Source organism: Equus quagga, chromosome 7 (assembly GCF_021613505.1).
Source record: "Equus quagga isolate Etosha38 chromosome 7, UCLA_HA_Equagga_1.0, whole genome shotgun sequence".
In the NCBI taxonomy this organism is placed as follows: domain Eukaryota; kingdom Metazoa; phylum Chordata; class Mammalia; order Perissodactyla; family Equidae; genus Equus; species Equus quagga.
Window position 1 is genome coordinate 113,551,054 of NC_060273.1, and position 14,179 is coordinate 113,565,232.

At 39.1% G+C, this 14,179-nt stretch overlaps 1 protein-coding gene across 1 annotated transcript in view; it reads right to left on the bottom strand.

Annotated features, from left to right (window-relative positions):
• The window catches only part of LNPEP (leucyl and cystinyl aminopeptidase), a 94,620-nt gene that overhangs the window by 23,962 nt on the left and 56,479 nt on the right, over positions 1-14,179 (bottom strand). Inside the window, exons 9-11 of the mRNA XM_046665736.1 lie at positions 12,449-12,580; positions 10,018-10,178; positions 9,707-9,795 (exon numbers count right to left, since the gene is read on the bottom strand). Coding sequence (XP_046521692.1) covers positions 9,707-9,795; positions 10,018-10,178; positions 12,449-12,580 — 382 coding nt within the window. The remainder of the gene's footprint in view (positions 1-9,706; positions 9,796-10,017; positions 10,179-12,448; positions 12,581-14,179) is intronic.

Genomic DNA, 14,179 nt, shown 5'->3' on the forward strand with positions numbered 1-14,179 from the left:
ACGAAATTAACTTTATCATTAGCTAACGCAAAAATATCAACACTCTCCAGGTCACCAAATGCAGGTTCCTACAGAACTTTTATCAAGAAAGGACCTTGGGAAGGACTAAAGAGCTCCAGATCTCTTTTTCCCAAAAAAAGAGGGAAGGAATGAGTATGGCAATTTTTCTACAGGATAGATGAATGAAAATATTAAAATACAGAGTATCTAGGCTGACAAGAAACTTGCCATGTTGTAAACCTAGCCAAGTCCAGATGGTAGACAGGAAGAACACAACTGGGAGTGTATCTGAAATTATTACTGTCATCTTGATGACAGAATATAAAGCAGTGCAGCCAGCAGCATAGAGAGGAGAGTTATCACTTAAAGAATCAACATATTAGTCTCTTTTAGGTCTTCCAAATGATCCAGAATGGAGGACCTTAAAACCACAGGTATCAAAAAATAATAGCTTTGCACACAAGGGAGGTAACTACATCCTGCAGCTCAAATGTGGATGAGGCTACCCTCATATGTTTTTAATTTATTATAATCATTAACAGATTAACAGTTCAATTTTCACAGTCCATTGAGTAGTAAAAAAGAGTGAGCAATTCCAATCTTAAATGGCAGAAGCACAGATGAAGCAATCTAATAGTTTTAAAAAACTATTTGTCAATGAGTTATGAAAATCAACTGTTTTATAAAGAAACATTAAAGCACAGAAACAAAAAACATGCTTTTACTACAAAGTTTCAAAATTTCCTGTGTTGTTTGCTCCCAAGGGCTACCATGATACATGCAGTTGAACTGCATCCTCTCTTATTCAAAAGCACTCCTTTCTCCAATACCCCTTTCTTCTCCTTTATTTTATTAGGGGGCAAACGGGCAAGAGCAGAGAACGGCACATGATAAATATCTTCATTATATGTCCTTCCTTCTTTTCTTCCAATTGCCTTTCACTCCAATGACTTATCTTTTAATTTCAGAGAAACAATTTCTGGCACAGTGATATCCTTTTAGCAACATGAATGTTTCAAGTTAGATTTAACATAAAAATTTCCTATAATTAAAAAGCTTGGGTTTGAGTAAGATATGTGGATGAGAGAGAAAAGGGGAGAGAGTGACAGGAAGGATGTGGGGGAGGATACTTTTTTCATTTATTTCCTTAATATGCACCTTGGAAAAATGGCCCCTTTCAGTCCTTCTTATGTACAACAACTGCTAGTTGTTCAAAATTCATGTACGTGGGGAAAAATGACAAAGATATTGACCAGATATAACTCCTGTATTTCATTGCACTAATGGACTAACCCAGCAACCCTGGCATTAGAACTGGAAATACACTATAGATTTAACAAACCACCAAGATAACAAACTGTACTAAAGTCACATGACTTAAAATAAGCCTCTGTAGTCATTATCTCTGCTACATTTCTTTTGAGAAAAGACAAAATTAAAGTGCAATTAAAATAACAGTGATTCTCACTGGAGCATTAGGAACCAAGAAGACCCAACTGTTCTCAGTGTCAAACATTTTTTTTTGAGGACAGAATGTTTTCAATGTAGACTATGAAAACCTGCACTGGCAGGAATTAAAACAGCAGAAGCAGCAAGGCAAATAACACAGTTGAGAAGAGGAAGTAACAGATACTGCTTTCATCATATATTGGCTCAATTCCAGGTCTAGATTAAACCAATTATATTCTGGTGCATTTTGCATATTCTCCTTTACTAAGAACATTTTCAAATGAAGGCAAACAGAAGAAATAATTTCATCAGGCTTTGAATGTTCTGTTGCTAGAACTTTTTACAGTGAGATTTGAAATTGAGTCACTTCACTGTAGACTGAAGTTTATGCATTCAATAAATTTTTGTGTGCCTACTGGGGGCTAAGGTTGCCAAAAGTGATTCATACAGCCATGATCTCTACCTTCAATGGGGGATACATCTAATGTGGGGATAGATATAAGTGAAATGGGACTTACAGTATATTAAAAGTAGATAAGTAGAGAATGTTATTAAAACCCATAAGTAGGGCATCTAACTTGTCTTGGGGTGAAGGAGGGCTTCCCAGAGCAAGCAACGGGTCAGTTGAGATTTAAAGAATGAAAGGAAATGGGGAGGCAAGAGCGTTCTTCCAGGACAGAAAACAGCACATGCAAAGGCTCTGAGACAAGAGGCAGTATGACATGTGTGAATTGCTGAAACAATTTTTGTGCAGTGGCAGCATAAAGTGCCAGGTAAGGGCTTAGAAAGAAAAGGCTATAGCAGGAAAAATGAGTGAGACTTTGGGGTTTAAATCTCCAAAAGAGTTAAGAAACTCACATATAAACTGACCTTAAAAAGTAAAGGGCTAGGAGAAAATCCAAGATGGCGCCGTGAGTAGTCCTCTTTGTCTCTCCCCCTTCGAGTCTACAATCATTTGGACACTCATCGCTTAACAAAGGATATCCAGATAGCATCTCAGGACATCTGAGAGACCCACGCGACTATACATTGGAAGGCGAACAGACTTCCCTCCGGGAGGAGGTGGAAATAGGTGAAAACTCTCCAACCCCGACCGAACAGCCTAGTACCTGCAAGCGGCTTTCTTCCAACGGACGCCCCCAGAAGAGCAACACACACCTAGGGCAGGAGCGAGCACACACCAGAGGAGCGACGGTGGAAACAGGTGACCAGAACCCTACCTAACCCCCCCACAATTACTCCTAAACGCAGAGGGAAACTCTAGAGTTACACACTTGAGCACGCGGGGAGAGTCTCGCCCCGCCATTGGCGGGGAGATCCCGCCTGGTGTCCACGGCACCCAGAGGGTCCCAGGGAGAATCACAGAGGGCATGGCGGCCCCCCGGCTGCCACTGCCTGCACGGCTGGGCAAGGGACTGCCAGAGATCTCAGAGAGGACTGGGGCTGGGTGAAGCTCCAGAGGCCAGCTCTGCGCCCCGGAGGGGAAGCTCCAGAGTTCCGCCCGGGCAGCAGACAAAACTCTCTGTCTGCCATTAGCGGAGGGGCCACGCCCAGCATTCACAACTCGGGGAAAGTCCCGGAGAGAATCCCAGAGGGCACGGCGACCCCCAGCTGCCGTTGCCCACCCCGTGGGGCAAGGGATTACCTGAGATCTTGGAGAGGACTGGGGCTGGGTGGAGCTCCAGAGGCCGGCTCTGCAGCCCGGGGGGAAGCTCCAGAGTTCCGCCCGGGCAGCAGACAAAACTCTCTGTCTGCCATTAGCAGAGGGGCCACGCCCAGCATCCACAACACCGGGAGGGTCCCAGAGAGGAGAATATCAGGCAGGGCAGCAGCTGACCAGCTACCACTGAAATCAGGATCTCCGGCTATCCCCCAGTCAGGGCAAAGGGCTCCCCGAGTTCCTGGGGAACAGGACTGGGGCTGGGTGGAGTTCCAGCGAGCCGGCTCCATAGCCTAGGGGGAAACCCTACAGGCTCACAGTAGCCTCAGCGAAAGCCTCTGCACAGCACTAGTAGAGAGCACCCATCCGGCAGCCACAAGGCTGGAAGACCCCGGGACAAAAGTAGCATAGCTAGGTGAGCTAACCACAGACTGTAGAAGATGCCAATAGCTTTGCTGCGACCCATAGTGGACAAGTGAGATTTTGTGGGTGCTGACAGTGACGGAGAAGCAAATATAAGTGATCCTACCCCTGGCCGCTGGAAAAGCCCATAACACCGTTGCAGACCCCAAGGAGGGAGCACGTCTAGGTGGGCTGCAACAGTAGGCACCAGCAGCCTGAAGCCCCCCTGTGATGGCCCCCATGGCAGAAGAGGGAATCCAAAGGACCACTGTGACTACGAGGAGGGGCCCAGGCCCAGTTAGCAACTGCGGACAGGGTTCCTGGTTGGTGCAGTATAAACAGCTGCTCCCCCACCATACCAGCAGAAACAAGTGGAAGGAGCAACTAATCTCTATCTCTATGCGGAGGCACAAATATACAACATCAAGCAATATGAAAAAATACATTAAATCTCCAGAACAGAAGGAAAACAACAAATACACAGACAACAATCCCAAAGAAAATGAAATATATAACCTAAATGACAATGACTTCAAAACAGTCATCATTAAAATACTCAATGAGTTAAGAGAGAATTCAGATAGACAACTCAACGAGTTCAGGAGCTATGTCACAAAAGAGTTTGATATGATAAAGAAGAACCAAACAGAAATACTGGAAATGAAGAACACAATAGAGGAGATTAAGAAAAATCTAGATGCACTGAACAGTAGGGCCGATAATATGGAGGAAAGAATTAGCAATTTGGAAGATGGGAATATAGAAATGCTGCAGGCAGAGGAGGAGAGAGAAGTAAGACTAAAAAGAAATGAAGAAACTCTCCGAGAATTATCAGACACAATTAGGAGATGCAACGTAAGGATTATAGGTATACCAGAGGGAGAAGAGAAGGAGAAAGGGGCAGAAAGCCTATTCAAAGAAATAATGGATGAGAACTTCCCAAATCTGGTGAGAGAGATGGATCTTCAGGTGACAGAAGTCAACAGATCTCCAAACTTTATCAATGCAAGAAGACCAACCCCACGGCATATAGTAGTGAAGCTAGCAAAAGTCAACGACAAGGAGAAAATACTAAGGACAGCCAGGCAAAAGAAACTAACCTACAAAGGAACCCCCGTCAGGCTAGCAGCAGATTTCTCAGCAGAAACTTTACAGGCTAGAAGAGAGTGGAATGATATATTCAAAAATCTGAAGGACAAAAACCTACAGCCGAGAATTCTCTACCCAGCGAAAATATCCTTCAAATACGATGGAGAAATAAAAACTTTCCCAGATAAACAAAAATTAAGGGAGTTCATTGCCACAAAACCTCCTCTTCAGGAAATCCTCAGGAAAACCCTCATTCCTGAAAAATCAAAAAAAGGAAAGGGGCTACAAAACCAAGAGCAGAGGAGATAAGTAGAAGGACAAAAACAGAGAGTAGAAGCTCTTCATCAGAATAGATTAAACCATGGGACGAGAAACAAAGGAAATTGAAGAAAACCGGAAAACAAGACATAAAATGGTAGTGGTAGGCCCCCCATCTCAATAATCACTCTAAATGTAAATGGATTGAACTCCCCAATCAAAAGACACAGAGTGGCAGGATGGATCAAAGAACAAGACCCAACAATATGCTGCCTCCAGGAAACACACCTCAGCCCCAAAGACAAACACAGACTCAGAGTGAAGGGATGGAGAACAATACTCCAAGCTAATAATGAACAAAAGAAAGCAGGTGTCGCTATACTAATATCAGACAAGGTAGATTTCAAAGCAAAACAGATAAAGAAAGACAAAGAGGGACAATACATAATGATAAAAGGGACTCTCCACCAAGAAGACATAACACTTATAAATATATACGCACCCAACACAGGAGCACCAAAATTTGTAAAGCAACTCTTAACAGAACTAAAAGAAGACATCAACAACAATACAATAATAGTAGGGGACCTCAACACACCATTAACACCAATGGACAGAACATCCAGACAGAAAATCAACAAGGAAATAATAGAATTAAATGAAAAATTAGACCAGATGGACTTAATAGACATATATAGAACACTTCACCCAAAAACAGCAGGTTACACATTCTTCTCAAGTGCACATGGAACATTCTCAAGGATTGACCATATTTTGGGAAACAAAGCAAACATCAATAAATACAAGAGAGTTGAAATAATATCAAGCTTCTTTTCTGATCATAATGCTATGAAACTAGAAATCAACTACAAGAAAAAAGCAGAGAAAGGTGCAAAAATGTGGAGACTAAACAACACGCTTCTGAACAAACAATGGATTACTGAAGAAATTAAAGAAGAAATCAAATATTATCTGGAGACAAATGAAAATGAGAACACGACATACCAAATCATTTGGGATGTAGCAAAAGCAGTCCTAAGAGGGAAATTCATCGCAATACAGGCTCACCTCACTAAACAAGAAAAAGTTCACATAAGCAACCTCAAACGACACCTAACAGAACTAGAAAAAGAAGAACAAACAAAACCCAGAGTCAGTAGAAGGAGGGAAATAATAAAAATAAGAGCAGAAATAAACGATATTGAAACAAAAAGACAGTAGAAAGGATCAATGAAACAAAGAGTTGGTTCTTCGAAAAAATTAACAAAATCGACAAACCTTTAGCCAGACTCACCAAGAAAAGAAGAGAGAAATCTCAAATAAATAAAATTAGGAATGACAGAGGAGAAATTACAACAGATACCAATGAAATACAAGGGATCATAAGAGAATACTATGAAAAACTATATGCCAACAAACTGAACAACCTGGAAGAAATGGACAACTTGCTAGACTCCTACAACCTCCCCAAACTGAATCAGGAAGAAATGGAGAATCTGAATAGGCCAATCACAAGTAAGGAAATAGAAACGGTAATCAAAAACCTCCCCAAAAATAAGAGTCCAGGACCAGACGGCTTCTCTGGAGAATTCTACCAAACATTCAAAGAAGACTTAATACCTATTCTTCTCAAACTATTCCAGAAAATTGAGGAAGATGGAGTACTCCCCAACATATTCTATGAAGCCAACATCACTCTGATCCCCAAACCTGACAAGGACAACAAGGACAACAGAAAGAAGGAGAACTACAGGCCGATATCACTGATGAACATAGATGCAAAAATCCTCAACAAAATTCTGGCAAACCGAATACAGCAATACATCAAAAAGATTATACACCATGATCAAGTGGGATTTATACCAGGGACACAGGGATGGTTCAACATCCGCAAGTCAATCAACATGATACACTACATCAACAAAATGAAAAACAAAAACCACATGATCATCTCAATAGATGCAGAGAAAGCATTTGACAAGATCCAACACCCATTTATGATAAGGACCTTCAATAAAATGGGTATAGAAGGAAAGTACCTCAACATAATAAAGGCCATATATGACAAACCCACAGCCAACATCATACTCAATGGACAAAAACTGAAAGCCATCCCTCTGAGGACAGGAACAAGACAAGGGTGCCCACTTTCACCACTCCTATTCAACATAGTACTGGAGGTGTTGGCCAGATCAATTCGGCAGGAAGAAGAAATAAAAGGAATCCAAATAGGTAATGAAGAAGTAAAACTCTCGCTGTTTGCAGACGACATGATCTTATATATAGAAAACCCCAAAGAATCCATAGAAAAACTATTAGAAATAATCAAAAACTACAGCACAGTAGCAGGGTATAAAATCAACATACATAAATCAGTAGCATTTCTATACACTAACAATGAACTAACAGAAAAAGAACTCAAGAACTCAATCCCATTCACAATTGCAACGAAAAGAATAAAATACCTTGGGATAAACTTAACCAAGGAAGTGAAGGATCTATACAATGAAAACTACAAGACTTTCTTGAAAGAAATTGACGATGACATAAAGAGATGGAAAGACATTCCATGCACATGGATTGGAAGAATAAACATAGTTAAAATGTCCCTACTACTTAAAGCAATCTACAGATTCAATGCTATCCCAATCAGAATCCCAAGAACATTCTTCACAGAAATTGAACAAAGAATCCTAAAATTCATATGGGGCAACAAAAGACCATGAATTGCTAAAGCAATCCTGAGCAAGAAAAACAAAGCCGGCGGAATCACAATCCCCAATTTCAAAACATACTGCAAAGCTACAGTGATCAAAACAGCATGGTACTGGTACAAAAACAGGTCCACAGATCAATGGAACAGAATTGAAAGCCCAGAGATAAAACCACACATCTATGGACAGCTAATCTTCGACAAAGGAGCAGAGGGCCTACAATGGAGAAAAGAAAGTCTCTTCAACAAATGGTGCTGGGAAAACTGGACAGCCACATGCAAAAGATTGAAAATTGACTATTCTTTTTCACCACACACCAAAATAAACTCAAAATGGATCAAAGACCTAAAGATTAGGCCAGAAACAATAAGTCTTCTAGAAGAGAATATAGGCAGTACACTCTTTGACATCAGTTTCAAAAGAATCTTTTCGGACACTATAACTCCTCAGTTGAGGGAAACAATAGAAAGAATAAACAAATGGGACTTCATCAGACTAAAGAGCTTCTTTAAGGCAAGGGAAAACAGGATTGAAACAAAAAAACAGCTCACTAATTGGGAAAAAATATTTACAAGACACTTATCCGACAAAGGGTTAATCTCCATAATATACAAAGAACTCTCACGGCTTAACAATAAAAAAACAAACAACCCGATCAAAAAATGGGCAGAGGACATGAACAGACATTTCTCAAAAGAAGATATGAATATGGCCAATAGACACATGAAAAGATGTTCATCATCGCTAATCATCAGGGAAATGCAAATCAAAACTACACTAAGATATCACCTTAACACCTGTTAGATTGGCAAAAACATCCAAAACCAAGAGTGACAAAAGTTGGAGAGGTTGTGGAGAAAAAGGAACCCTCATACACTGTTGGTGGGAATGCAAACTGGTACAGCCACTATGGAAAACAGTATGAAGATTTCTCAAAAAGTTAAAAATAGAAATACCCTATGACCCAGCCATCCCATTACTGGGTATCTATCCTAAGAACCTGAAATCAGAAATCCCAAGAGTCCCTTGCACCCCTATGTTCATCGCAGCATTATTTACAATAGCCAAGACGTGGAACCAACCTACATGCCCAGAAACTGATGATTGGATAAAGAAGATATGGTATATATACACAATGGAATACTACTCAGCCATAAAAAAAGACAAAATTGGCCCATTCGCAGCAACATGGATGGACCTTGAGGGTATTATGTTAAGCGAAATAAGCCAGTCAGAGAAAGACGAACTTAATATGACTCCACTCATAGGTGGAAGTTAACATATTGACAAGGAGATCTGATTGGTGGTTACCAGGGAAAAGGGGGGGTGGGGGGAGGGCACAAAGCGGGAAGAGGTGTACCCACAACATGACTAACAATAATGTACAACTGAAATCTCACAAGGTTGTAATCTATCATAACATTAATTAAAAAAAAAATAAGTGCTAAAAAAAAAGTAAAGGGCTAATAAAAGCAGATTTCTTATTGTCCAACTATTTCTAATACTACCAAAAACTTACATACTATGGGAAAGTTTGCAAAATTTCCTTATCAGTCCTTTTCAAATAGGGAGATGGGATTATTTGTTCTCTTTTAGGTCAGAGGCTATCCTTCCAGGGACCACTTAAAGTATGGAGTTTTGTTTTCATCAAAGAAGGCAGCTGTTTTTTACACCTCCAGCTATGCGATATCAATCAAAGATATGATGACATCATCACTGATCTTAGTGCTTTACTTATTTCAAAAAAATTTTTTATAGTATCAGAACTTGCTATTTATTTATTTTCGACAGAGCATACTTTAAGAAACTGCTCTACTTCTACTACTGCTTACTTTGCAACATAATATATTTATCTAGGATACAAAAACACAACATTTGCTGTTGTCTACCAGCATTGCCAGTACATTTAGTGCAACTTTTTAGACCTTATTTCACATGACTAAGAAAGAGCAATTTTATGCCTGATACATGGAATCAATCTCACTTTAGTCACATCTTGTATGGGGGACTCATAAAACCAGCTCAGACAGCGTGCACATTAGAAGGTGTAACTGCCTTTCTGCTGCTGAGTCAGATTTTTCAGAAATACGCTGTCGCCAATTTCTTATCAGAAAAGTATTAATTATAGTCAAACCTGATTTCTTGTCCAGTAATAATACCAATGGATATTTTGAATAATTCCTTCCCTCAGTGACACAGGATAGTGGAATATGCCACAGATAGCTGTAAAAAGAAAATATTGGAAGATTATTACTCTTTCCTATAGTTCAGTCAGTTATATATAATTTGTTCTTTTTTTTTGGCAGGATGGTAAAATTTTTCAAGTCGTCCCCAGAAAAGGACAATCCTGTTAGGTTTCATACGAACCTATGATTATCAAACATTTAAAAACACTGTAACCTGAGAGTACAAAAGAGGTAGCAGGGAGAGAAAGAGGGCATGCACCTTGCATCTGAAGGCTGAATTTCAGGCTTCGTATTTAAAAAGAATCTTTCTTGTTGTACAAGAAGTTCTTTTCCTTTTCTTTGAACAGTCACTAAAGGAAATCCTTTCTGCAGGGTCCAGGTTTTCATCATTTTCTTTACATCTAGTGTTTTGTTTGTAACCTATATAAAAAAAAAGACTAAATTATTTTTACTTAAAGATAAACAGTTTAAAAACTTTGCAGTTTGCCTGTATCCTTCCCTCTTTCCCTACCACATTCTATGAAGACTGCATTTAATGCTAATATGAAAAAGAAGCATGAATGCTGAGTTGAATTTACATTTATAATCTAGGTAAGCGAGCAACTATTAAAAGGAAAGTAACCTGGATCAGAACTAAGTGATAACTAAAGAGAGTCAGAGAAGCACTATGTTGGAAAAGCAGCACATATGATGTCAACCAACTGAGTGTTCATTAAAATCCCTAAGAAGATATAAGCGCTCTTTCAGGTCGCAATACTACCATTTAGAAGATATAACAACGATATATAGCCTACAATCAGAAGCACTTCCACTCCCTCCTGTGAATCAGCTGAGTCCAGATTTCTCTTTATTCCCCAGACTCGCTGCTCTTGTGAATGCTGAAGTTCACCTTTTAAAGAACTAAGACTGTGAGAGTGCCAGGGAGCAGCAGCAGCAGCAGAAGAGTGAAATATAAACAGGGTGGCTGCCTTGACTTTCAGTCTCTCTAGAGAACAGTGGTAAACTTTTTTGATAGTCACAGACCCTCTTTCCCAGAAAACATATGAACTTATCTACAAAATCTAGAATCCAGTACCAGAGGCTCACAGGCCCTCTAAAGCCCACTGTCCCTAAGACATCTGATATCAATGATTAAGAAGCAATTTTTGAACAACCTTCTTTAAGGCAGGTTAAATTTATGATTCAATTTTTTTTTTTAGATTACATATAGATTTGAATTGCAAGCAACTAAAATCATCAAATACTTAAAATGTTTGGTAATATCACTCCACTATGGCAGGCCTCACCTCAATCACCATATGCCTATTTATCCTTCTGCAGTTTTTCCACCCACTATTCATGATTCTTTTCCTATACTCTGCCCTATGAGTCCGCCTTCTCTTTTGTGGCAGAAAAGGATGGAGCAAATCTTCCCAAATTCATGATGATATTAATCTTACATTTTTCATAGCTCTGACCTATTTATTTCTGGACAAGGGGTTGGGAAGAAAACAAGCTTGCCCCAAAGCAAGGCACTTTTAGGTTTTTAAAACAAAACTGAAATGAAGAGACCAGTGCATAATTTGATGTGGATGCTGAAAAACCTGGGGAGAATTTTAGGGACTCAGTTTAGGATAGGAAAACACTATGATGCAAAAGTCGCAGTCAGCGAGAAAGGCAGAAATATATTCTAAATGTCAGGAGATAATACAATGAGTATAAAGTAAACAACATGGTTTTCAGTTGAAATGCTACTATATGGTAAGAGGAAAAACAATAATTTGGAAGCAAGTCTTAGGTAATAAGGACTGATTCCTCTTGTCAAAGAGAACTCAGAATAAGGAAGGTACATTTTCTGGGAAAAGGATTAACAGCTAAGAACTATCAGGTTTCAGATAAGGCAAAGAAGCAAAAAGAATATACAGAAAAGATCCAGAACCAGGAGTTCTTAACTCAGGGTCCATGAAACTTTGAAACTGTGTGTGGTATTTTGCATATATGTGGTTTTTCTGGGGAATATGTCCAGAACTTTCATCAAATTTTCAAATACATCTGTGATTTCCCAAACATGAAGAACCATTGACCTAGATAAGCAGAACAAACTCAAATGCTTGTAAGGGTTATGCAGTTAGCATGCATGCATGAGGCAGGCTGAGTTCATCACTGCTATGAAGCATAGCTTGTACCTAATCATACTGCTTGTTAGGTATCTGCAGGCACAACAAAATGCAAAGAGCAAAATGACCCAAGGGCAGTATGCAGCCCATTGCAGCAGCCTGGGATATATCTTCTACTCCAGAGAAACACGGTCATGAAATGAGAAGGAATCACAGAGCAGCGTATAGAAAAAAACATGAATGGGAGGTGGGAAAACTGCAAAAGTGTAAGAATAGGAAAAGAGATATTTGAAAAGAAATAATAAAAATATAGTAACATACATTATTCCTACAAAGTAGGAAGGGAGATTAAGGTATAGAATAAAAATGGTTATACAAGTCCATATAATAATTTTTTCAACAGACTAATACTTCCATTTCTTGACTTTTACTTCTGTGCTCTATTCATAAACATTTATGTACTAAGCTCTGTCTTCCTCTCTCTTCAATACTATCCTTGGTACCATAGTTTATTTACTTACTTGATAAAAATAAAAATTGAAGAATTCTTCTCTTCTCACTTAAAGAGCTAAATAAAATATCCAGGTCACTTACCTCATTAAAACTATCCCACAGATCATCACTTCGAACTGCTGCATAGCTATGATCATGCAGGTAAAGAACAATAGCATGTTGAAACACATCTTCACTAAGATAAGTTTTCAGCATCAATAAGAGAGAAGCTCCCTATTCAAAAAAAAAAGTGAGAAAGAAAAATAACAGAATACAAGAGGTTTAAGTAATAGAATAAAATAGGTTAACAGAATTGAGAATCCAAAATATAATCATTCTAAGCATATACTTTCATATATAGAACCTAGTTGTAATACACTGTGTTTAGTCTCGTATAATTAGACATGGACTGCGTTCAAATTGTTTTAAAAATTATTTTAAGGGATTTGAAAAAGAATTAACGGAGTAGATTCCCACGTGCACTAAGTCTACTATGAACCATTTTGTGAGGTCTATCAGTTATTCTCTGTGTATAAAAAGCTAAGTGTTCATAAATATATTTTTAACAGAAAAACATGTCAAATTTTCTGTGGCATCCCCACCCCTATTCCCAATACTTAAAGTACCAGCTACATTCATGGGCACACTGTTGGAGATGATAAATTAGCAGAACTCTCAAAAGTCTCTCTGCTAGGGAGTATGTTAATTTCCAATTCTAGTATATCATGTTGCTGAAGTAACCAAGATCTCTTCTTCCTGCAGTCATTTCGAATATGTTTGGAACTAAGGAATGTATAGGGCAATAAGCATACACTAATAATTCAGAATCAGGCATGCAACTCTCAAGGCCACACTATATTCATTGATGCACATGTCATCATTTCCAGTCTTGAAACCACCACCACCTCCTCTGTGAAATGTTCCCTGATTCAAGATAGAAATCATTTTTATCCACCTTCAAAAGCAATTTATATCACTTTCTGCATCTGCTATAGACATGCATTTATTTCCTCTACTAGATTGTATGCTAGTTGAGAGAAAAACTGAAAGCTCAACTTCAATGACTAAAACAATGCCTAGTACACAGTATGTAATCCAATAGTTTTTGAATAAATTTCACTTCCCATAAAAATGTAGCAATGTTAAGTCATCAAGATTATCAGATTCACATAACTGAATTTAATATCTATTACTCTTTTTTCTATACCACACTTCATGGTGTTGTTTTATAAATTTAAGTACTCATTCTTGTTCCCAACAGTTCCCCTTCTCTCCTGCATCACCAACTTTCTCCTTCTACTGTCACATTTCCAGTAACAAACAGAAACCATGTAACATTCCCCATCTTACAGAAATAAAAGATGCCCCTCCTTTCCTTAACCCCATGCCTCCCCCAGTTATCACCTGTTTCTTGTTTCTCCTTTTAAGTAAACTCCTCAGAAGAACTGTCTGCATTTGCCATCTCCATTTGCTCTCTTTGCATGTTCTCTTGAGCCATTTTCCAACCATCACTCTACTGGGAGTGCTTTTATCAAGGTCACTGGTGAACTTCATGGTGTCAAACCACAATCAATCTCAGGCTTACCTTATCAATTTACTAGTAGCATTTGATATGATTGACTACCCACTCCTCCTCGAAAGTCTTTCTGCACTTGACCTTGGGACACCACTCTTGATTCTCCCTCTATCCACTGGCCACCCCTCTCAGTATCTTTTGCTGGATTCTCCTCATCCTCTCCAGGACTAAATTTTGGTGTCTACTGGCATTTAATCTTCAGACCTCTTCTTTACAGACCTCATGGTCTCATTCCTGCCCTACGCTACTCTTCCCAT